At 36.8% G+C, this 25312-nt stretch overlaps 1 protein-coding gene across 6 annotated transcripts in view; it reads left to right on the top strand.

The window, feature by feature from the left end:
• Window positions 1-23916, top strand: part of MUSK (muscle associated receptor tyrosine kinase) — a 115629-nt gene extending 91713 nt beyond the window's left edge. For 2 of the 6 annotated variants that reach the window (XM_004372174.2, XM_004372172.2), the window contains 6 exons: window positions 4856-5119; window positions 10545-10720; window positions 15864-16065; window positions 16561-16752; window positions 18935-19083; window positions 23229-23908. In XM_004372174.2, the coding sequence (XP_004372231.1) occupies window positions 4856-5119; window positions 10545-10720; window positions 15864-16065; window positions 16561-16752; window positions 18935-19083; window positions 23229-23908 (1663 nt within the window). Of the gene's footprint in view, window positions 1-4855; window positions 5120-10544; window positions 10721-11396; window positions 11421-15863; window positions 16066-16560; window positions 16753-18934; window positions 19084-23228 lie in introns of all 6 variants that reach the window. The other 4 variants (XM_004372176.1, XM_004372175.1, XM_004372173.1 and 1 more) reach the window with 3 other exon arrangements.
• The last annotated feature ends 1396 nt before the right edge of the window (window positions 23917-25312 follow it).

Raw genomic sequence — 25312 nt, 5'->3', positions numbered from 1 at the left:
TAATTAAATTTATCCTTAAAAAAATCTAAAATAGATACTATTTATTATCCCTATTTTACAGAGAAGAAACTAAAAGAGGAGTTCCTTTGAACTAGAGCGTACAAGTGACTTATACAGCTAGGAAATGAGAGTTGGAACTAGAACTCAGCACTGACCACCAAACCTTCTCTCATAGCTATATCCTGTAGATAAGGTAGCATCACCTTGTAATATAACATTTTTCAATTCAGTGTTTTATTTGCAGTACATTATTAAAATTGACTTTCATAAAAACTCTAGGAAGTATGATAACCATTTTTCTCTAATTTGACAGATGAAGAAACTGAGTTGAGAAGGATAATAATTAACAACGATAGTAATGATAAAAGCAACTAAGTTTTATGGTACGTTTATGAGTACCACTTTTGCTGATTTTAATATTTCCACCACGCTGTTGGGCAAGAACCGTCATTATCCCCATTTTGCATATGAGGAGCCTGATGCACCAAGAGGGGCCAGGACTACATAGCAAACTACAAAGCTTTAATCAGAGTTCAGGTAGATGAACTCAAGAACCCAGATTCAATACTACTACTACTACTACTAAAGTGCCTTGTTCAGCTAGCACAGTCACTGAAGAGGTTCAGGAACCCTGCCATTGAGTGAGTCTAACTCTTTGGAACGCAATAATTCATTGCATAGGAAAATTTGGTTTATTCTCAATCTTGTCGCAGTTTATATCACCTCGATACATTCATTTATCCAATGAATGGTTATTGAGATGTATTATGTGGCTGTCCCAGTTCTCAGAGACAGAGTCCTGACCCTTGAGGACTCTACAGTGAAGCTGAACCTCACTGAAGCGATGTATGGTGTAAATCTGGAATATGTTAAATTAAAATACAGACCACCAACAGAAGGGATCCACCTTTCATTCACACACCGTTCAGCTCACCTGCCCTCCTTGTTTCCCTGACATTTTTTAACTACCTACTCTATTGCTAGCACTACATTAGAAAGCAGAGAAACAAAACAAATTATACATATTCCTTGCCCCCAAGGGGAGGGAAGACAAACAAACCAGTTGCAACTCATGACGACCCCATGTGTTGCAGAACAGAACTGGACTCCATATGGTTTTCAAGGCTATGACCTTTTGGAAGCAGATCACCAGACCTTTCTTCCGAGGTGCCTCTGTGTGGGTTCAAGCCAAACACTTAACCATTTGCATCATCCAGGGACGAGGCAGTGGCTATATGAGGGAAGATGTCTGTCCTAGATGAGAGTAGAGCTATCAGATGTGCCACCTGGAGGGAGAGAAAGAAAGGAACATGGGGAGTTGCCACTGGAGAAGTGAGGTGTCGTAACCCAAACATGCCACAGCTAGTCATCTGGACATGACCTTGGACAAAGTATTACGTGTTCAAAGGGAGTAGGCATCTCCCTCATAGGAACTGGAAGATAACAAAGATGTCTACTGAATGTGATTGATACATTTTAAAGTGGAGGAGGAAAGAGTAAAAGGTGTAGCGTAAAAAGAATAAAAGGTGTATTGAAATCCTTTCAATGTTCTGTTTTACCAAGGAGAGTTATCTGTTATAAAAGAAGTTAAAAGAGAGACTGGGGAATCAAATATTCATTGTTGCCTCTACAAAGATAAACTTTACAGAAAGGGAGATCAGCCAGGCTTAGTTTGTCAGGAGGGAAGGGACAGACTGGCTCCATCTCCGATATTAGCTAACATTTTTAGGAGATAGTTGGGCAGATCATTCCAAACTAACCAGCATGCTGTGAGCGGATCCCTGTGACCTCTGCCCCACTGCTGGAACGAGCAACACAACCAGCTGCTTCGAGCTCCGCTACATCGGCAGTCCCAGAGACTGCACACAGAGAAACACAACTTTCGCTGGACATGGATGGGTCTCATCGCTTTCAAAAGACAGCAGAAGACAGCAAAAAATTCTGGAAATTCTTTACATTCATCTCGTTCCCCAGTTCTTGCTGTGAATTCTTGTTTTTTGTTTTTTTTTTAAGTGATAGGTTTAGGAGGTTGAGGAACATAACAGCCATCTGCTTCCCTGCCTTGCCTCTAAAATTTGGTCACTGAATAAAATTTGTGGTTTGCAAGTCTCTGCAAAAGAGGAGAGAAAAAGGAAAAGACAGTTGTTTAAGCACTGAAATTGTGACCACGCAGTCTGGTTTTGATTTTTGTTTTGTTTTCTCCCTATATATCCCTCACCTGTAGAGCTAAAATTCAAGCACAGATATGCTACCACGGCCAACTCCTTAATGCTCCCAGGAGCATCAGGGAGACATTGAAAACTATTGATAACCATTATTGTTGTTAGTTGTTAGTAAAAAAATTATTATAAAACATTTTGTGTTTATGACTTTTCCCAGCATGCAAAAGGGTTCCACAGGCTAGTGGTCTTAAGGCTAGTAGGTGGAAAAACCAAAATTATTTTAAGTTAAAAATTAGTCTCATTTCTATTCAAACATTATTCTGCTAAACTTTCAGGTTTTTATTTTATAATTATATAGATAGTGCTCAGGAATAAATGAAGGTTCAATACTCTTAAGCAGCATTGAAGTTGTTTCAAAGATTTTCTAGGACTTTTATTAGGAGAAGCAGGAGAAATCTAGAGAGAGGGATTGGTTATTAATTGGTTATTGATACTCGTTGTCGCTGAAGCTGTTTTTTGTTCATTTTCTCTTTTGTTTACATTTTCATAGTTTTCATTTTTTTGAAAATGTATTTTTTGCTTGTATAATTAAAGGAAAAATCATATATGTTTTAAATTTAAGAAATACTCATGGAAAATGATGACTCAAGCCATTTAATAGTTAACACATGGCAGCAGATCCCGGCTGAGTGATTGCCATCTCAGAGACACTGGGGAAAATATTTAACTCTCACGTGCTGCAGTTTTTTCTAAGTGAAAGCGTCACACCAGCTCTTCTCCATCCTGGCTTTTTACTGAGAAATTATATCAAGATGTGAGACTATCTTATAAACTAGTTCGAGCTATTATTTATTAGTTATTATTATTCCGTTTCTTAAAACACAGCATCCTTGTTCTTTCTAGTTTTCCTTGTTTTTGTTGTTCGGCGCCATCGAGTCAATTTTTGACTCATCGTGACCCCGTGTGACAGAGTAGAACTACCCCCATAGGGTTTTCTAGGCTGCAGTTTTCTCTGAAACAGATTGCCAGGTCTTTCTCCCATGGAGCAGCTGGGTGGGTTTAAGTTGACAACCTTTCGGTTAGCAGCCGAGTGCTTAACTGTTGCATCACTAGGGCTCCTTCTAACTTTCCTAGTGTTATCATAAACTGGATTCCCTAAGAGGCTGGGTCATAGGCTATTTCTATGAGTGTTTTCTCACCCTTACCTTGCCCAGGTTTTCAGGGGAGTCTTATTTTTCTTATTCTAGTACTTTGTTTTAAAAATTCCCAACAAACTACAAAGCGATACAGGAAAAATGATGTTGGCTAGTTAGTAAAAGACTAGTATGAATTAGATGAAAATTCTATATTACAAAACATTATTTTAAACTATAGTTGCATTTTGTCGAAGTTAATGGTTTTACTAGAATTAGTGGTATCTAATGGATTTTCTTTAAAGGCTAGACAAAGATGATTTGTAATTAAAATATCATTTTTTTCAAATTCATATGGGGCCTCTTAATGTTTAAAAAATTTTCCACAAATTTCTGTTTAATTTTCTTACTTTAAAATCCTTTACATAAAGGTAATGAAATGTTAAATTACAACAGTTGTATAAATCTAAATGAAGATACACCTTAATGCGAGTTTTCCCTCATTGTTAAAGATATAGATCAGATGGAAGGTATAAGAATATATTAAGACCCTCACAGTGCCTACACATAATAAGTGCTCAATAAATATCATCAGACGAGGATATGAGTTATTATTATAATTCCAGCATTCCATTAAAAGGACAAATGGATAAGCACTAGATGTGAGAAGAGAATACCAGCATCTTTTTCTATTCTCCCTACTTCCCTTTTCAGTTGTTATAGCAGATAAGCTTTTAATCTGATTTTTATGCTAGCGCTATAGAGTTTCTGATTTTTTTCCCACATATAATTATAGCATAAACACACAATCCTCTGAGTTCAGAATAATTACTAACTACAGATTGGGGCACTGGGGTTCTGAGTGACCAGGTGACTTTCCCCAGGACATGTGATGAGACCCTAGAGAAGCTGAAGATGCCTGTTAGTGCCTCGGAGAGCCATATCCCATGCTTTCTCCTCCCAGCATGGCTTTCTTTGTATTCTTTAATGGAATGCTGGGAAGGTGTGTGAGTGAGAGAATCTAAGTATGGAAGGTGTCGCAAAGGTGTGTATGTTTTGCAAAATTCACATACTTAACTATTGTAACACATAAATAAACTTGCTGTTTATAAAGCTGGGAGCTTTTTGGATCAGAGTAAATTATTATCATGCTCAGTCATTTGTTATGACATGATGAATATGTGTTTAGATGTACTTATTGCTGTGTCAGCTTATTTGCAAGAAGCGTGTGAGGTGGCTTAACTAAGAGTAGTCACATTACATTTATAATGTAAATAATAAACATACAAGTCTATTCAGTCCTTGATAGTTTCCAAAGCTTTCCACATCTATTATCATATTTGGTTCTCACAATAGCCCTCTGGAGTAGCTAGAGACGATATAATTGCAGCTGGAAATGAAGACAATATTCAGATGTAACATTTCAACCAGTTTAGTAGTACAGTTTTCTCCTATTTCTGTGATGCAGATGTGAAAACTGGAAGGAAAAAAAAAAAAAAAAGCAGAGTGAATGGCAAGAAATAACATGTGATTGGGAATGTTGTTCATTGCTTCTTTCAGTAAACCACAGAAAGATAACAAAGGTTACTGCGCCCAGTACAGAGGGGAGGTATGTAACGCCATCCTAGCCAAAGACGCTCTTGTTTTCTTCAACACTTCCTACGGTGACCCCGAGGAGGCCCAAGAGCTACTGGTCCACACCGGCTGGAATGAACTGAAAGCAGTGAGCCCACTCTGCCGGCCAGCTGCTGAGGCTCTGCTGTGTAACCACATCTTCCAAGATTGCAATCCTGGAGCAGTGCCCACTCCTAAGCCCATTTGCAGGTAAGTAAATAAATAAATAAATGGACAAATTCCATATGTCTGTCTGCAAATAGGCACAGTTTTCAAAAGAAGGAGGTGTCATGTACAATAGTAAAGGCAAAAGCTGGCTTTTGTCCAAAATAGGAGATACTATAATTAGATAAAATTCTACCAAGTAAATCACAAATGATACCCTATATAATACAAGGGCTCTGAGTTTCTAGAAACTATCATAAAAGGTACAGTATTCTTGTTATTATTCACTTGATTATCATATTCATAAATATCCCTGTTTTCTATCAAATAAAAAAGGAAATCCTAAACTTATATGGACCTCATTAGTAAGACAAAATTAAAAGTATGCCAAGAGAAAATAGACATTTCAATTATTTCAGCATTATTTGTCAATAAATATGAACTCATGATTAGCATTTCAGAATATTATTTTAAAGTAAGTACATTCCATCTACCACCACGCGTCTGTTAGTTTGTTGTACTGTGAGGGCTTGCATGTTGCTGTGATGCTGGAAGATAGGCCACCGGTATTCAAGTACCAGCAGGGTCACCTATGGCAGACGGGTTTCAGCGGAGCTTCCAGACTAAGACAGACTAGGAAGAAGGACCCGGCGGTCCACTTCTGAAAAGAACTAGCCAGTGAAAGCCTTCTGAATAGCAGCAGAACATTGTCTGATATAGTGCTGGAAGATGAGCCCCTTAGGTTGGAAGGCTCTCAAAAGATGACTGGGGAAGAGCTGCCTCCTCAAAGTAGAGTTGACCTTAATGACATGGATGAAGTCAAACTTTCGGGACCTTCATTTGTTGATGTGGCATGACTCAAAATGAGAAGAAACAGTTGCAAACATCCATTAATAATCAGAATGTGGAATGTACGAAGTATGAATCTAGGAAAACTGGAAGTTGTCAAAAATGAAATGGACTGCATAAACATCAATATTCTAGGCATTAGTGAGCTGAAATGGACTGGTATTAGCCATTTTGAATTAGACAATCATATGGTCTACTATGCCAGGAATGACAACTTGAAGAGGAATGGTGTTGCATTCATTCTCAAAAAGAACATTTCAAGATCTGTCCTGCAGTACAACGCTGTCAGTGATAGGATAATATCCATTCTCTTACAAGGAAGACCAGTTAATACAACTATTATTCAGATTTATAAACTAACCACTAAGGCAAAGGAGGAAGAAATTGAAGATTTTTACCAACTTGTGCAGTCTGAAATGGATCAAATATGCAATCAGGATGCATTAATAATTACCAGTGATTGGAATGTGAAAATTGGAAACAAAGAAGAAGGATCAGTAATTGGAAAATATGGCCTTGGTGATAGAAACAATGCCTGAGATCACAGGATAGAATTTTGCAAGACCAACGACTTCTTCATTGCAAATGCCTTTTTTCACCAACATAAACGGCAACTATACATGTGGACCTCGCCAGATGAAATACGCAAGAATCAAATCGACTACATCTGTGGAAAGAGACGATGGAAAAGCTCAATATCACCAGTCAGAACCAGGCCAGGGGCCGACTGTGGAACAGACCATCAATTGTCATATGCAAGTTCAAGTTGAAACAGAAGAAAATTCGAACAAGTCCACGAGAGCCAAAGTACAACTTTCAGTATATCCCACTTGAATTTAGAGACCACCTCAAGAATAGGTTTGACATGTTGAACACTAATGACCGAAGACCAGACGAGTTGTGGAATAACATCAAGGACATCATACATGAAGAAAGCAAGAGGTCATCAAAAAGACATGAAAGAAAGAAAAAACCAAACTGGATGTCAGAAGACACTCTGAAACTTGCTCTTGAACGTTGAGTAGCCAAAGCAAAAGGAAGAAACAATGAAGTCAAAGAGCTGAACAGAAGATTTCAAAGGGCGGCTCGAGAAGACAAAGTATTTTAATGACATGTGCAAAGACCTGGAGATAGAAAACCAAAAGGGAAGAACATGCTCAGCATTTCTCAAGCTGAAAGAACTGGAGAAAAAAATTCAAGTATCGAGTTGCAGTATTGAAGGAGTCTACAGGGAAAATATGAAATGATGCAGGAAACATTAAAAGAAGATGGAAGGAATACACAGAGTCATTATACCAAAAAGAATTGATCGACATTCAACCATTTCAGGAGGAAGCATATGATCAGGAACTGAAGGTACTGAAGGAAGAAGTCCAAGCTGCACTGAAAGCATTGGCAAAAAACAAGGCTTCAGGAATTGATGGAATACCAACTGAGATGTTTCAATAAATGGATGCAGCACCAAGAAATTTGGAAGACAGCTACCTGGCCAACCAACTGGAAGAGATCCATATTTATGCCTATTCCCAAGAAAAATGATCCAACTGAATGCAGAAATTATCGAACAATATCATTAATATCACATGCAAGTAAAATTTTGCTAAAGATCATTCAAAAGCGGCTGCAGCAGTATATCAACAGGGAACTGCCAGAAATTCAAGCTGGGTTCAGAAGAGGACGTGGAACCAGGGATATCATCGCTGATGTCAGATGGAGCCTGGCTGAAAGCAGAGAATACCAGATAGATGTTTACCTGTGTTTTATTGACTACGCAAAGGTATTCAACTGTGTGGATCATAACGAATTATGGATAACATTGGGAAGAATAGGAATTCCAGAGAACACTTAATTGTGCTCATGGGAGACTGTACATAGATCAAGAGGCAGTCGTTTGAAGAGAACAACGGGATACTTTGTGGTTTAAAGTCAGGAAAGGTGTGCATCAGGGTTGTATCCTTTCACCATACCTATTCAATCTGTATGCTGAGCAAATAATCTGAGTAGCTGGACTATATCAAAAAGAACAAGACGTCAGGATTGGAGGAAGACTCATTAAAAGCCTGTATTATGCAGATGACACAACCTTGCTTGCTGAAGTGAAGAGGACTTGAAGCACTTATTGGTGAAGATCAAAGACCACAGTCTTCAGTATGGATTATACCTCAACATAAAGAAAACAAAAATCCTCACAACTGGACCAATAAGCAACATCATGATAAATGGAAAAAAATTAAAGTTGTCAAGGATTTCATTTTATTTGGATTCACAATCAACATTCATGGAAGTAGCGGTCAGGACACGTCGCATTGGGCAAATCTGCTGCAAAAGACCTCTTTCAAGTGTTGAAAAGCAAACATATCACCTTGAAGACTAAAGTGCGCCTGACCCAAGCCATGGTGTTTTCAATCACCTCATATGCATGTGAAAGCTGGATGATGAATAAGGAAGACCAAAGAAGAATCGATGCCTTTGAATTGTGGTGTTGGAGAAGAATATTGAATATACCATGGACTGCCAAAAGAATGAACAAATCTGTCTTGGAAGAAGTGCAATCAGAATGCTCCTTGGAAGCAAGGAGGGCGAGACTAAGTCTCACATACTTTGGACATGTTGTCAGGAGGGATCAGTCCCTGGAGAGGGACATCATGCTTGGTAAAGTGGAGGATCATCGAAAAAGAGGAAGACCCTCAATGAGAAGGATTGACACAGTGGCTGCAACAATGGGCTTAAGCATAACAACGATTGTGAGGATGGTGCAGGGCCGGGCAGTGTTTCATTCGGTTGTACATAGGGTAGCTATGAGTCAGAATCAACTCAAAGGCACGTAACAACAACAACAACACATTCCATTCAATATTTTAATTTAAGTGCTGACACTCTTACCTCATTGCTTTTGGAGAAATAGGTTGTGAATAGATATTTCTTTAAAATCTCCATCTTCTTTCAACATTGAAATTCATAAATCCTTGTTCAATAGAATTATCTTTGCCTTCATTTACTTCTTATGGTAGAAAACATAGCAATCAATCTGACTTTTGAGCCAAACAGAACAAAGTTCGAATACTGGTACTGCTTTCTAAATGTATGATCTTGGCTAAATTTCAGTTTTCTTATCTGTAAAATAGAGTTGAGAGTATTAAAGGATAAGTCACACCAATGGAATATATTAGAAACTGAATAAATGTTGTTCTTCCTAAGTTTTCTTTTGAAGAAAGCGCAAAAAAATTGCCAACATAGCATATGTTCATATCCATTTTGATAAAACTAGGAACTATTTACGTATTGAAAGAATTTTAAGGTACTCTCCATTTAGCAAAAAAGGACTACACTGAGATCATTACAACACAGTGCTCTTTTCCTCAGCTTACTGCAGAATTTGAGGGTTTGGAGTCACTGATAAAAAATATGATTTGCTCTTTCTTCACCTACATTGTATTGTGATCAGACATGACATCTACAAATCTTTCTACGGACTCTAGAATTGAGGGAATAAGAAAGGGAAAGAGGAGGAGAGAAAAGCTAAAACTATTGCCAAGAAGAGGATGGCAAAGAAAATAGGTAAGAGAAAGTAAAAATTTGTCACACTGGAGGTTAGGAAGTACTGATTCTCTTTCAACTGCCCTTGCAATTATTTGAAGAAATAGCGTCTCTGTCGGCTGCTGTTCCTTTAGCTTACATTTCTGTTTCTCAGGTTCCTTTTTGAATTCCCTAAAATTATTTATTTGAGGTACTGCTCAATAATGACAATCCTTTAACTAGAAAGAAACAGGTGTATAATAAACAAAAGGTGTGGCCAGCAAAAGAATGTGAAGACAGATTCCATCAGACTGTCATTATCACTACTAATGTAATTTGTGGTGGCCACTGGAATGGTCATCATGCTTATACAGTGACACTCAGGTGCTAAGCTAGTCCCAATGTCCTGGAATCAACTCAACATTATGGATACTTGTTTGAGATGAATTATAATTAGGTTACAAATATGTTTTTCTCCTTTTTTTCGGGTGACAGTCATTGTGGTTTCATGATAACAAAACCCATACAAGCCCTTTGTATAAAAAATAGAATGTACAAAAAAAAATCACAAAGAAAAAAATAAAAATCTTAACTGTGCTTGGCAATTTTAGGTCTCTTGTTCGAATTTTCTGTTGATAGCCTTTACCCATTTTTCAGTAAGTTATTCAGGGTAGACCTATTTAAGTTAGCATAATTTTACGAATCCTCCATAGTTGGTTTTTTAAACTTCATCTGGAATTCTATTTTTTAACATTATTTTTAGTTTTTACATTTGATTTGTACCACGGAAGAAAAGGCCTAGTGATCTGCTTCATTAACGTTACAGCCAAGAAAACCCTATGGAGCAGTTCCACTCTGTAACACAAGGAATTGCAATGAATCAGAATCTATTCAACAGCAACTAAGAACAACAACATTTGATTTTATAGTCATTGTTGTTAGGTGCCCTCGAGTGGGTTTTCAACTCATAGCGACTCCATGTGACAGAGTAGAACAGACAATGTACTATGATGATGTTTTGAAAATATAGAATGTAGGTTCCACCATAAATTTGGTTTTAACATGCCGTGATACATCAGGTTTTGTTCTCTATACAAATTTTTAGAGAGTACTGCATGGCAGTAAAGGAGCTCTTCTGTGCAAAAGAATGGCTGGCGATAGAAGAAAACACCCACAGAGGACTCTACAGATCTCGGATGAATCTGCTCTCCATGCCAGAATGCAACAAGCTTCCCAGCATGCACTGGGACCCCATGGCCTGTACCAGACTGCCATATTTAGGTAACAAAGAGTTTCCCCAAGACGTTGAAGGTTAAGAGGAATATACTATTTGGAAAAACGAAGGTGTGAGCTTAAAGCTCCTAATGCTAACATTTCTAAGCATTTCCAAATTTTTGTTTGAATTCTGCCTTCTTAGTCTCCTAATAGCAGAATCCTAATGCTATCCTAATTGCACTGGTTAGCACAAGGATTTTACTTCATTTGTTCTAAAATAAATTACAGAGCACTTTTGACTGCTACTTGAGATCTTACCTTATTTCACAGGGGTCTTATGAGACCTTATAACATTTTCTGGAATGTGTAGTAAAATGGCTAAGGACATCCCATGTTTTGTCATAGGAGTGAAATAAAGGAGTAAACTCCTTTTTCTTAGCCAATGAAGCAGACTTTTAAGCATGTAAAAATAAGCCACATGTTTGAAAATGCTGACCTCCCAAAACAAAACAGAATCACTGCATGTTGTTTAATGAATTTCACTGGTAAGGAACTGTGTTGTTATCCCTAACAGCTGGTTTAATTTCAAAGACGCAATCCTTTCACATTCGAATGCAAAGAATGTTTTCCAGTTGTAGATTAAAGAGGTGCAAGAGAACTTGCATTTCTTAGCACTCTCTCACAAAATATATGTCATATCTGGATGCTCATTTAAAACAAATTTTTATCCTTTCCCCCTCAGATTTTATAAAAGAAAACCTAACAAGTAAGTAATTTTGCTTGTGCCCTTGGAACCTTATGTGTATGTAACTGGATTCATGCATGCGTATTTACACTTATACTTCATAATGTCCAGAACAGAATGCACAGCCTCACTCAGGCCTCCCACCATACTCACCCCAGGTAGAACACGAAGGAAAACTGTTGGAGGTCTCAGCTTATAACTTCAGTTTAGGCCATTGAAGTAGTGAATGATGTTACAATTAATATCTCCTACCTCAGGTTTATTAGTCTATGTTATCCCTTATATGTCTATAAAATAAGTCAAATTTAAAATGTCACCTTTTGATTTTTGCATTCATGATTTTTAATCATCTAATTATTTGTAGATTAAAAACAAATATTTATTTCTTCACTGAGCCAGTCATGGTCTTCAGTTGTGACAATAGATCTTTATTTTGGAAGATAGTTTCTTAACACAGCTAATTTCCACTGTAAAATTTATACTGTTAAATCAAATGATTTTACAAAGGTCATCTCAAAGCCTTTAGGAAAGAATTCAAGAAGGTTGCTTGAAAAGAATGTCCTAGAAACTGACTTGGATCAGATGGCGCTTTAAGCTACCAGAAGGCAAAAATCTTCAGAATGAAATTAAAAAAGTTCTTTCATGTCAGTTAACTTCCTCCGAGTGGAATGTTCTAAGGCCTAAATCTTATTCACTTCCTGTGATACATATTCCAGGCCTAATCTTCTTTGCACTTGGCTAAGTGCCCTGACTATTAGAGAGGACTTGATTTTACTAGCTTATTTCAAGGACGAAGACTTGAAGTATTAAAAGAAAGAATGTTATTGGTTCCAACTGAATCACTCAGAGTTATAAATAAGAGCAATTATGGAAAACCCTAAAAATCTATTATTCTTGAAGTCTGTCAAATTGTTATTCTCAAGTTGAAGGAATGAAAAAGAAATGTTTTAGTTCATTGTCGTATGAGCAGCCACAGTTTACTTTGATTGGGCTTTTAATTGTTCACTCACTCATCTGTTCAAACATTCACTGAATGCTTATTATTGAGGGCTTATACTAAATTAGACAGTAACAACACTTTAAAAAAATCTTATTTATGCCTTTTACACTCCTTCTAAATAAGAATTTCAGCAGTACAAATAAACTAGTTTCTTAGTCTTAAAAAAATGTTTTATGAAATCTTTACTACAGGTAAGAGAATGAACTCCAAATGTCATAAACTGATCATTTTATCTGAGAACATGTCCCAGGACACATGTCTAAGAGAGTATTCTCTGAAAATGTAATCACACCTTCAACTGGTTATTGCTACTCATCCTATATATTTAACTTAAACTTACTTATTTAGAAAACCTACCCAGTGTGCCTAAAGCTGGAAATCATGCTACCCCTGGGTTTTCACAGAGCAACCTGTTCTTACCACTCTTGTAACACTTCTTATATTTTATCATAATTATCTGTTTACTAGTTTGTTTCTTAGTTAAGTATTTAAATGCAGACTTGTCATGTTACTACAGTATTCCTGATATCTAACCATCAGTAGAATTTAATGAATATGTTACTATGTGGATAAATGAGTGAATAGAACTCCCTTGAAGTTCAGAGGAAAAAGAGAGACAAAATTGATGAGAGAAAAGATAAAAAGGAAAGAGAGTACCCAAAGAGATAATTGATGTAGCTCTAGAGAAAACAAAAGCAAATAGATCAAAAACAATAATCAAGAAATAACAAAACAAAGCTATCCTGAAAGGAAGAAATACTTAAATTCAGAGAACAAAATTATTGTTCAAACCATGTCAATTCTTGCATTTTAAAATAAACTCTACTTAGTCATAATGGATTATTCTTTTAATATGTCATTATATTCTATTTTCTGATATTCTTTAGGAAAATCATCCTTATATTTATGAATGAGAATAGACTACTGGTTTTTAGAAATTGCATTGCGTTCACTCACATGTCATATATGGTATGAACTGCTGTATAAAATCCAGATACAAAAATAGTCACTTCTCCCTGTCTTTTAGTAATTGCTCCTACATTATTAGTAGGAAGCTCAGCTCTCCAATTTAAGCACCTCTCCCCACCCACCTTGGATTGATTAAGAAATCTAGTCCAAACCTTAGTCCAAAGAGAGTCAGACTAGCTTTCCAATCAGCCATAGAGGGAATTTGGAAGCCTGATTCTCTGTTGACACTTGTTAAGACATGCTATTATTGGTCCTGCACAGATGTTTTACTGCTGTGCTGATGTTCTTCCGGTTCCAGGTGCCTGCTTGAGCCACAGTGGTGACCAAGTTGGCCTTCACAGGCTTCAAAACTATTTGGTTAGCCTTTGACATAATCCTTGTGTCTACTCCTGGACTAAGAAGTAAGATATGGGTGCTCCAATGTAATCTCTGCTTTTGCAAGAGTCCTATTTCCAATGGCTTTAGGCATCTACTGAGATAAAAGTTTTTCTTCTGACTTTGGATGTGATGTGTTGTATTAATATATTTTCTTGTTAAATAATTATTCTCTTACTATAGGATTGCAGTCCATTTGCTAGTATTTCATTTAGGATTTTTTAAAAATGTGTGCTCTGTAATCTGTGTATGCAGTTTTCTTTTCTTTTGTTCTAACTTTGTCAAGTTGTGATATTAGTATTATAATAGTACCCTAAAAGAGTTTGAAAGATTTTTTGTTTTACTGGAACATATCTTAAAATAGGGAAATTTTATCTCTTCTAAGATTGAAAGAATGTATTCATAATTCTATAATGACTTTTAAAACTAATTTCCTGTTATATTTGGGCCTTCTAATTCCTCAAATTTGGTGATTAATATGTTCCTATCACTTTTCTTATAATTTTAAAAATATAATTGCATAATTATATATTACCTCATTTTTTACTGACCTTTGAATCTGTTGTCAGAACGCTTTTCTCATTCTGACTTTATATGTTTGTGTCTTTCTTATTTAAAAAAAATAATAACATTCTACCGGTTAGACTGCTTTAAAAATAAAAAGAGCAACTGTTGACTTGTTTTTCAATTCTGTCGTTTGTTGGTTGCATATTCTAACATATTAATTTCTACTTGTATATGGCTGTTAACTTTAACACTTATTTTCCTCTGCTTTCTGTAGTTACTGTTTCTTTTCCAAAGTCTTGAATTAAATGTTTAATTTATTCACTTCCATTTTTTTATGTAATAAAAGTAGATAAAGCTATCAGTTTATCATTGAGTACAGTTTTGACCAAATCTCATTTGCACTATTAGAAAGTTATTTTCTAATCTGTAACTATGGTTAATTTTTATTCTTTGATCAAAGTTATTTTATTTTTCTTTTTTCTTTTAATGTCCTATTGAGTTTATTTAATCTATCGTTACTTCTGTTATGACATTTTGATTAAAGAGTCAGTCTGGATAATTTCTGCTTTTTAAATTTATTGAGAATTATCTTGTGGCCTGGCATAAGATCATTTCTGTCAGTAACCCACAAATATATGAAAAGAATGTTTATTCTCCCTTATTAGGGTACAAAGTTCATTGATAGCTATTAAAACAGTATTGTCAATTATTAAAGTACTCTGTATCTATGTTTTTATTTTTACTCAATCTATTAAGAGGATTTAAAATACAATTGTAGTGAAACCTGTGATAGACGGAACTCAACGGGACTGCTTTGTTTTTCCAAGTCTCGAAAGTTTTCCACCTTTGATAGGGTTCAGTCTTACCACTTTTCTATCGCTCACTTTAGTGGAAAATATTTGAGTTTCCTTCTCTGACAGGTTTCTGCCTTACACAGGCTCTGGATTTCAAAGGTTTTGCTGTAATGAGGTCATTTTAATAGATACACAATTGACTTTGCACCCCACAGGCAATATGAGTATGGCATCTTTTGGTTCCCAACAGTAATGCAGGTTTTGCCTTGTTTTTATATTGCATTGGCCATTTTAATAGGTGTTTGACAGGAGCTCTGTTTTTAGATGAACAAATTTCTGTTCATTTGTGTTCTAATATTTTCATTATTTATCTCTTTCCATTATTTTTATCCTGCTTGTAAATCAAAAGTAAATGTGTATAAAAGTTCAGCTCTAGTCAACCCTAGCCTGCAGTACCATCACATAATGTATTTTGTTTGATAATTTAGTAATTTCTATGACTGTTGTCAGGTCATAAACAATATGGTGCATTGTGAAGTGCACTAGCCCAGGATCTGCACTTGTCTTGGGAAAAAAATACTTCCTCTCTCTGAGTCTCATCTTTAATAAAATCCTGTGATTCTTAAAGCTGGACTGACTGACAACTGGGCTTCACTGGATTCTTACAATTAGAATTTAAGGATCTATAACTAGGGAGAACCTGATATATAAACACGTATCCTTAAAAATTAAATTTAGTTTACAGATTGCTTGTATAGAAGAAAATATTTCTTAAAGGTTTGAGAATGAGTGAAAAGAATTATCATTGTTTTCTTACAGCATTCCCACCAATGCCATCCTCGAAGCCGAGTGTGGACATTCCAAATTTGCCCTCCTCCTCCTCTTCCTCCTTCTCTGTCTCACCCACATACTCCATGACTGTAATAATTTCCATCATGTCCAGCTTTGCAATATTTGCGCTTCTCACCATAACTACTCTTTATTGCTGCCGAAGACGAAAAAAATGGAAACTTAAGAAAAGGTACGGTTCTAATCCCAGCTTATCGCATGTAGCAATATTTTTAAACCTACATAGCAAATGTTGGAATTGGGGGTGGAAGGAGGAATATATGTAATACTACCAGACTCTTAATGGCATCCATTGCCCTGCTGTAAAATCAAGCCCCCACCCAATGGCCTTTCAAAATGTCAGTGATCTTTTGCATACAGTCACATGTCCTAAAGTTAGTTTTCACAACAGGGAAAATCTAAACAATAATTTGGAAAAAAATAGCTATTCCTCCTCCCCCTTTTCCTAGTCACCCCCACTGCCACTGCCAATGTGGACAATGACAAAATTCCTGAGAAAATGTGCCTTTGACTCTAAACCAAACAAAATACTTTATTGCTCTAAAATTGTAGGACCTTTCACGGCCTCAGTACAATTTATTTCATTTACTCCTAAATGACAAATCTCTTAAAATCTGAGTACAAAGCTCTTACCTGATCCTGAGCTCACTATTGATCTTACCTGCAGAGAATCAGCAGCTGTAACTCTCACTACTCTTCCTTCCGAGCTCTTGCTAGACAGACTTCATCCCAACCCCATGTACCAGAGGATGCCACTCCTTCTAAATCCCAAATTGTTGAGCCTGGAGTATCCAAGGAATAACATTGAATATGTGAGAGATATTGGAGAGGGAGCATTTGGAAGGGTTTTTCAAGCAAGGTAAAGTTATTTTATGTAAAAAAATATCTCCTTTGAAATATGTTATGTCTGCACAGAAAAAAACCAATCTTTGATGGTTACTAGGGAGGGGAGGGCTGGGGAAGGGAAATCACTCACTAGATAGTAGCCAAGTGTTAACTTTGGTGAAGGGAAAGAAAACACACAATATAGGGGAAGTCAGCACAACTTGACCAAGGCAAAAACATAGAAGCTTCTTAGACACATCCAAACATCCTGAGGGACTGAGTTACTGGGGCTGAGGGTTGGGGACCATGGTCTTGGGGAACACCTAGGTCAACTGTCATAACAAAGTTCATAAAGAAAATGTTCTACATCCAACTTCAGTGAGTAGCGTCTGGGTCTTAAAAGCTTGCCAGCAGCCATCTAAGATACATCTACCGGTCCCATCCCATCCGGAGCAAAGGAGAATGAAGAAAACCAAAGATACAAGGGAAATATTAGTCCACAGGACTAATGGAGCAGAACTATCACAACCTCCACCAGCCTGAGTGCAGAACTAGATGGTGCCTGGCTACCACCACCAACCGCTCTGATAGGGATCACAATAGAGGGTCCCAGACAGAACAGGAGAAAAATGTAGAACAAAATTCAAATTCACACACACACAAAAAGACCAGACTTACTGATCTGACAGAGACTGGAAGAACCCCGAAACCATGGCCCTCAGACATCCTTTTAACTCAGAACTGAAGCCACTTCTGAAGTTCACCCTTCAGCCGAAGATTAGACAGGTCTATAAAACAAACAATAACACACGTGAGGAACGTACTTCTTTGTTCAATCATGTATACGAGACCAAAAGGGCAATACCTGCTCCAAAGCAATGACAAGAAGGCAAGAAGGGACAGGAAAAATGAAAGGATGGAAATGGGGAATTGGGGTGTGGAAGGGGAGAGTGTTGACACATCACGGGAATTGCAACCAATGTTACAAAAAAATTTGTGTATCATTTGTTGTATTAGAAACTAATTTGCTCTATAAAATTTCATCTAAAGCACAATTAAAAAAAAAAGAAATACGTTGTGTCTGAAAAGACATCAGATCATTACCTTGATTTATAGATACCATGTATAATAGTTATTTCATATTAATTAATTCACACCATTAACCTGCATTGTATTGTGTACTATACTTTGAATCTCAATAATTTTCCCTCTTTTCTGGAAAGTAGGTTTGCAAATATGGAGGAATTATATTTTAATGCATTTAAGATAAATAATTTATAAGAAATCTAAATGTATCTTCATTTTATAGCGTTCAAGTTACAATTAGTAGTAGTTCAAGCATATTTCCTTTTTGGTGAAAATTTTAAGTCATACATTTTTAATCATAATTTCTTGCATTGTTTTCAGTAAACAATTCTCAAATGTACTGCTCTTCCAGTGTCTATTGCAATATTCTCCACTTCATTTAAAGTTTGCTTTGCACTAGTGCTTTAAGAACTTAGAACCTGACGTGTATAGATACCAAATAGATGCTCATCGAATGGTAAAACAGAAAAAGGAAAAAAGTGCTCCAGAAATGTAGGAAGACGATGAGCTCAAGAAAGTATTAGAGCTAACACTAGACAGTACAGCAACTTGGTATGAATTGGAAGAAAATGTCCTCTCTGCTTAGTTGCAGCTCCACAGACAACAACAGGGCCCAGAGAATGTGGGCTGGGTCTTAATCGCCAGATACCCTTTCGGACTAGTGCCCTTGTATAGGACACAATCTTACCCTCACTTATGGTGCCACTTGCATGGAGTTACTAAATTAAAAAAGAAAAGAAAAAGAAAATCTCACATATCTTTTTACTGAGAACTAAACATAGGCAAGGCATGATTTTAGGCTCTTTGAGGAATATAAAAATGGATAAATTATAGACCCTACCTTCAAGGAACTAAATTCTGGCCAGGGATGAAGGGATTAGAATGATGATAATCCCATTGAATCTATGCACTTTAGAATTCCTGTAATTTATAAATAAGACACATGTCAAACTTAACCTATGTTGAAAATAATCCTAGTGATTTTTATTATTTGGATACTATTGTTGGCACCTGTCTTTGATTTAGTGGCTCTGGGAAAGGCTGCGAGAGTGGTTGATATGTATAAATGTGGGTTTGCAAAACGTTCCTAATCTTTGGCTTCTTTCTTTCTAAACACATTTGTGTCTCAGGGCTCCAGGCTTACTTCCCTATGAACCTTACACCATGGTGGCGGTGAAAATGCTCAAAGAAGAAGCCTCAGCAGACATGCAAGCTGACTTTCAGAGGGAAGCAGCCCTCATGGCGGAATTTGATAACCCAAACATTGTGAAACTCTTAGGTATGAAAATACAAGAGAGGGTGTTTATTTTATCAGAAAACAGTTTTTCTTCCTTTACACTTTCTAATTTTTCTTCCTTTACACTTCAGAGTTTATCAGTTTCTTTATTTATGTTCTCCTTTGATTCTGGATCATAGAGATGACCCTGCTTTCCCAAGCTTAGCTCCTTCACCAAGGTCCTAACACCACTCATTCTATCCCATCCCTTGTAGAACAGTGCTTAATTAATAATCCATTTTTAATCTCATCACTTCAATTTTTCTCTCTCTTTGCCACCTTTACTGAGGAAAACTGAATCCCTCTTATCACGTTTTTTTAATTGTGGTGAAAATATACATAAACAAAACATACGCCATCTCGATAATTTCTACGTGTACAATTTAGTGACACTGATTACATTCTTTAATTATGCATTATTCTCACTATCCTTTTCCAAATTATCCCACCACCATGAACATAAACTTAATGCCCCCAAGCATAACCCCCCCCCCTTCAGCCACCCTTTCACCCTGTTAACCACTAATAATTTTTGGTTTCTATATATTTGCTTATTTTACCCAGTATGATGTTTTCTAGATTCATCCATGTTGTGCATGTATCAGGCCTCCATTTCTCTGTATGACTAAGTAGTATTCTATTATGTGTGTATACCACATTTTGTTTATCCATTCAGCTGTTGATGGACATTTTGGTTGTTTCCACCTTTTGGCTATTGTGAAAAGTGCTTCAATGAACACTGATGTACAGGTTTATATTTGTGTTCCTGCTTTCACTTCTGGGATTGGGATTGCTGGGTCAAATTCTATGTTCAACTTTTTAAGAAACCACCAAAACTATTTTCCACAGCGGTTATACCATTTGACATTCCTACCAGCAAGGGATGGGGGTTCCAACTTCTCCACAACCTTGCCAACCCCTTTTGTTTTCCATTTTTTTGATCATTGCCATTATAATGTGGGCGAGGTAGTATTTCATTGTGCTTTTGATTTGCATCTCCCTAACCAAAAGGTCGGAGCCCTGGTGGTACGGTAGTTAAGAGTTATGGTGAGCTACAGCAGCTAACCAAAAGGTCAGCAGTTCAAATTCACCAGCCCTCCTTGGAAACCCTATGGAGTAGTTCTTCTCTGGCTATAGGGTTGCTATGAGTCGGAATCGACTTGATGGCAATGGGTGAGTTTGTTTTTGGTTTAACTGCTAGTGAGGGAGCCCTGGCAGTGCAGTGGGTAAGAGCTCAGCTGCTAACCAAAAGGTTAGCAGTTCGAATCTGCCAGCTGCTCCTTGGAAACCCTACAGGGCAGTTCTAATCTGTCCTGTAGGGTCGCTATGAGTCTGAATTGACTCAATGGCAATGGGTTTTGGTTAACTGCTAGTGAAATTGAGCATCTTCTTATGTGATCACATTGGTTTTGAGATGCCTCTCTTAATATCTCTCGGGCATAGAAAATATGGTTCTAAAGCTTGAGACAGGTACCAAAGAGAGATAGTCTTTCATAGTGATCTGAAATGAACACCAAACAGAAATACTTCCCTGTTGGGGTATAATTTTTATTGTTTCTTAAAATGTTGAGTTTGAAGCCATGTATAGGTATTTGCTATTTTATAATATCCTGGATTCCTGAGACTGAATCGAATACATACTATTTAACTTGCAAGTTTATGATGTCTGTGGTAGCATGTTTATACATCACTACTAAGAGTTTTCTCTCAATTTTACTGCCCAACAAGAACTGAGACTTATATGACCATTTGTTAAATCTATATCTAAAATCCATTTCAATGACCCATAAACCCAGGGTCTTCTTTTGATTCAAATACACATAAGCAGTAATCTTTCCTGATATGATTCCACTGCTCTGACAGTTTCTTGGAACTTAATAGCATTTTTGAAAGATGGCAAAAGGGGAAGGGAGATTGGGAAAATCCATAAAATTCATTTCCAGTAAAAAAATCTGTTTTGATTCATACTTTAGGAATATCAGGCACTTACTGAAAATGATTATATTTTAAAAATAAATTACCTCGTATTGAAATCCTAGTGTAAATGGTTTTATAATCATAAATGTATAGAAGTAGGTATAAATGTAGAGATCTGAAGAATTTTAGAAAAGGAAGAGGCATTAAAGATTGTAAACTCTTACTCACTGTTCTGGCAGTTGAGAAAACAGTAGAACAATAAGATGAGATAATTTATTGAAGAGGTCATACTTAAAACATGGCTTGGAGTAGGTTTGAGGTTTTCTTATATCCAGCTAAGCATCCATCTATGCATCCACCAATCCATCCAACATATATTGAAATCGTATAATGAACCATGTGTAGTATTGGCTTGAGGTTACAAAGGTCCATAAAAAGTCCTTCACCCAAGGAGTTTATTCTGCCTTGAAGTCCTAACTAAGAGCTGGGTTAGAATTATTACAATATATAAAACATTTTGAGCTCTTAAAGAAGGAATTATATAAATACACATAAAACTGTTTATATATATACACATATAACTGCCATATATATATACATATATAATTGACAAATATTTATATATATACTTGTTAATAGTCATCATAAAGTAAGAACTTTCCATATAATATTTTCCGTATCAGGGAGTATAGCATTTCATTAAATAATTTCAGTTCAAAAAGGTTTTTTTTTGTCCTCAAAGAAATGTGTTGTCATTTCTTTGTTTTTTCTCTAGTACATATAAATATGCTGATTGCTAAAGTCCCTGGAATTAAAAACTCACCCCCAAACAATAAGCCAAGATAACAGTATTCCTTATGTCTTTTCCTTTTCGCACAGAGACTTCTAATTTTTTCTAATTTCCTGGGAAAAAGTAGTAGATCTAATAATCTATTTTTATGGTGATGTGAAATCCTGCTCATTTGATGTACATATTCCAAGTTCTCCAGTTTCTCTCTCAAATATAGCAAGATTTTAAGATTTGCAAATTCCCTTCTGGAATTAAATCTAAGACTCTATTTATATTAACATTTTTCCCTTTTAAAATGAGCATCATAAAACCTAAATTTCAAAATGTTTCATTGCAGCAACTTGAATACTTCATCTAAGAATCTTCAGGTTTTTTGTGAGTTTCCTTTTTCTTTGCTATCCTTTCCAAACTTCATATGACATCCTTCCAATTATTGTTCTCCAGAGAAGTAAGCCAAAACACAGAGCAATTATATTACATACCTAAAACAAACATACATTCATAAATTCATTCATCAAACATTTATTAAGCCCCTCCTCTGCCAGACACATGGTAGGTATGGGGAATTTAAAAAGGAAGACAGAATCTCTAATTTCAAAGTGCTAAAATACTGGGGTGAAACCTACAAATAAATGAATGATTAAAATATAGGGTGGCAAGGTTGAGAAGGGACAGTGTTGACATGTCATGGGGTTATTAACCATTGTCATAAAACAATATGTACTAACTTTAATGAGAAACTATTTGCTCTGTAAACCTTCATCTAAAGTACAATAAAAAATAAATAAAATATAAGGTGGTAGGTACTATGTTAAAGGATGATAGAAGGAAAATCTGATACTGGAAGGTTCTGGAACTAAGACATCCTAAAAAACGCATTGCCATCGAGTCAATTCCGACTCATAGCAGCCGTATAGGACAGAGTAGAACTGCCCCATAGAGTTTCTAAGAAGCATCTGGTGGATTTGAACTGCTGACCTTATGGTTAGCAGCCGTAGCACTTAACCACTACACCACTAGGGTTTCCTAGAAGGAGTAATAATTAAACTGAATCTTAAAAGGTAAATAGGATATGGTTAGACAAAGAAATGGGGTTAGGGTTTGTCTATGACACTGTCAACAAAAAATCAAGGCCCCATATTTTCTGATCTGACCATTTGCTTTTGGGGTGTTTCTTCCATTGTGTTGTGGAATCCCTTGGTGGTGTAAACAGTTAACATGCTTGGCTGCCAACCCAAAGGTTGGTGGTTCAAACCCACCCAGAGACACTTCTAGAAAGGCCTAGGGATCTAGTTCTTAAAAATCAGCCATTGAAGAAAACCATATGGAGCACAGTTGCTGTGAGTCAGAATTGACTCCCATTGGCAACTGGTTAGGTTTTGGTTTTCCATTGTGTCGTTTTAGAAACCCATCCTAACAGTGGACATTATTTTGGCTCCAGGCGTGTGTGCTGTCGGGAAGCCTATGTGCCTACTCTTTGAATACATGGCCTATGGCGATCTCAACGAGTTCCTCCGCAGCATGTCGCCGCACACCGTGTGCACCCTCAGCCACAGCGACTTGTCCACAGCACAGGTCTCCAGCCCTGGGCCCCCACCCCTCTCCTGTGCTGAGCAGCTTTGCATTGCCAGGCAAGTGGCTTCTGGCATGGCTTACCTATCAGAGCGCAAGTTTGTCCACCGGGATTTAGCCACCAGGAACTGCCTTGTGGGTGAGAACATGGTAGTGAAAATTGCCGACTTTGGCCTCTCCAGGAATATCTACTCAGCCGACTACTACAAAGCTAATGAAAATGATGCTATCCCTATCCGTTGGATGCCACCTGAGTCCATTTTCTATAACCGCTACACCACAGAGTCTGATGTGTGGGCCTATGGTGTGGTCCTGTGGGAGATCTTCTCCTACGGCCTACAGCCCTACTACGGGATGGCCCACGAGGAGGTCATTTACTACGTGAGAGATGGCAACGTCCTCTCTTGCCCTGAAAATTGCCCACTGGAGCTGTACAATCTAATGCGTCTGTGTTGGAGCAAGCTGCCTGCCGACAGACCCAGTTTCACCAGTATCCATCGAATTCTGGAACGCATGTGTGAAAGGGCAGAAGGAACTGTGGGTGTCTGAGGTTGAAGTGTTCCAGTAAAACGTTGCAGTCTCCTCTCAGACTCTGTGAGCCAGAGGGATTCAAGACCAGAGGCCCAACAAGACCCAGATAGGAAAGAATAACAGCAGACATGAGTAGCATATTGTTTGTTTTCCAGGAAAAACAAAGGCAGTGCAGAACTTATATAAGCAGATGGACCGGTTGCAAATATAGGCTAAGAAATGTGTTAGATAGCAAGAGATAACTATTCTCCCTCATGGGGAAAGTTTGTATTACATATTGTTCAGGAAAGGATGTCATCTGTTCAGTTCCTGAATTAGCAGGCAGCAGAGTAGGGCTCTGCTGTAGTAAATTTTAATATGAAATGTGATACAAAGTTTCATTTTTAATAAAGTTAGTTCCTGTCCAGTATGATAGTAATATATCTTCATGTAAGAAGTTTAAGTACAGAAAAACAGAAAGAAGAAAAAACCATCCATTGTCTCCCCACCCAAAGAAAGGTGTTAGTTTTTTTGTTGAATTTCTTTCATGTATTAATGCATAAGTTTATATTTGTTATATTCTACAGAGTTGTGGTTACACTTTATTGATGGTGTTTTTAAGGAATGAAATGGCAAATCAGCAAGGCTGTCTTCTGATGGTGATTTTCAGTTCCCTATTTTGTCTTTGTGCCCTTTCCCCTTTGGAAGTTTTTCCTTTTGTATACTTGTCATGAGCTTAATTTGCTTATTTCTATGGTTTTTCTCAAAAAGGTTTTTGTGGCTTATGAATTTACCTTTGTCTTTGAAAGTTTTACTGGTATATTTCCTTCATTTTAATCTTTATTTCTTCCTCTTTTCCAGGCCTTTCTGCCCTTTTTTGGTTCCTTAGCTGTTTTTCTCTGTTTTTATTTCATGCATACCATAAACACCTAACAGAAATAATTTTTTAAAATAATGTTTCAGACTGATATGCAAATACCCTCTGCAAAATACTACTCATTTTCTTCTGTACTAGCCTTTGAAACCACACATTTCAAATATGGCATACAATGATTTTATTACCATTGTCTATTAAAGTACTTAAACTATAGTTTATTAATATAGGATTACAGAAGATAACTCTTGTAACTCTAGAGTCATTTCAAGCTGCTATTTTTTGTTCATTCTGACCTTTTTTCCTTTTAGAAACCAATCAATTTCCAGTAGAATTACTATAGTGTTGTTTACCCACTTTCTGCATGTCTTGTTAACCTGTGTTCTTGTTACTTTTGATAATTCAAAGAAACAACCACCGCCTTCTGGAACTCAGATTCCTGGTGCTCAAGATTTCTCAGAGAAGCCCATGCAGTATATCCTTCTCTAAGTCTGACATGAATGACATGAATTTATTCCTGGTATAGTATGAAGCCAAATTCTCCTGAAAAGCAAATAAATAGGGAAGAG

This window comes from Trichechus manatus, unplaced genomic scaffold (genome assembly GCF_000243295.1).
Source record: "Trichechus manatus latirostris isolate Lorelei unplaced genomic scaffold, TriManLat1.0 scaffold00016, whole genome shotgun sequence".
Classification (NCBI taxonomy): Eukaryota; Metazoa; Chordata; class Mammalia; order Sirenia; family Trichechidae; genus Trichechus; species Trichechus manatus.
Note: the sequence above shows the minus strand (reverse complement) of the source record. Positions and strands in the feature narration are given on the sequence as shown.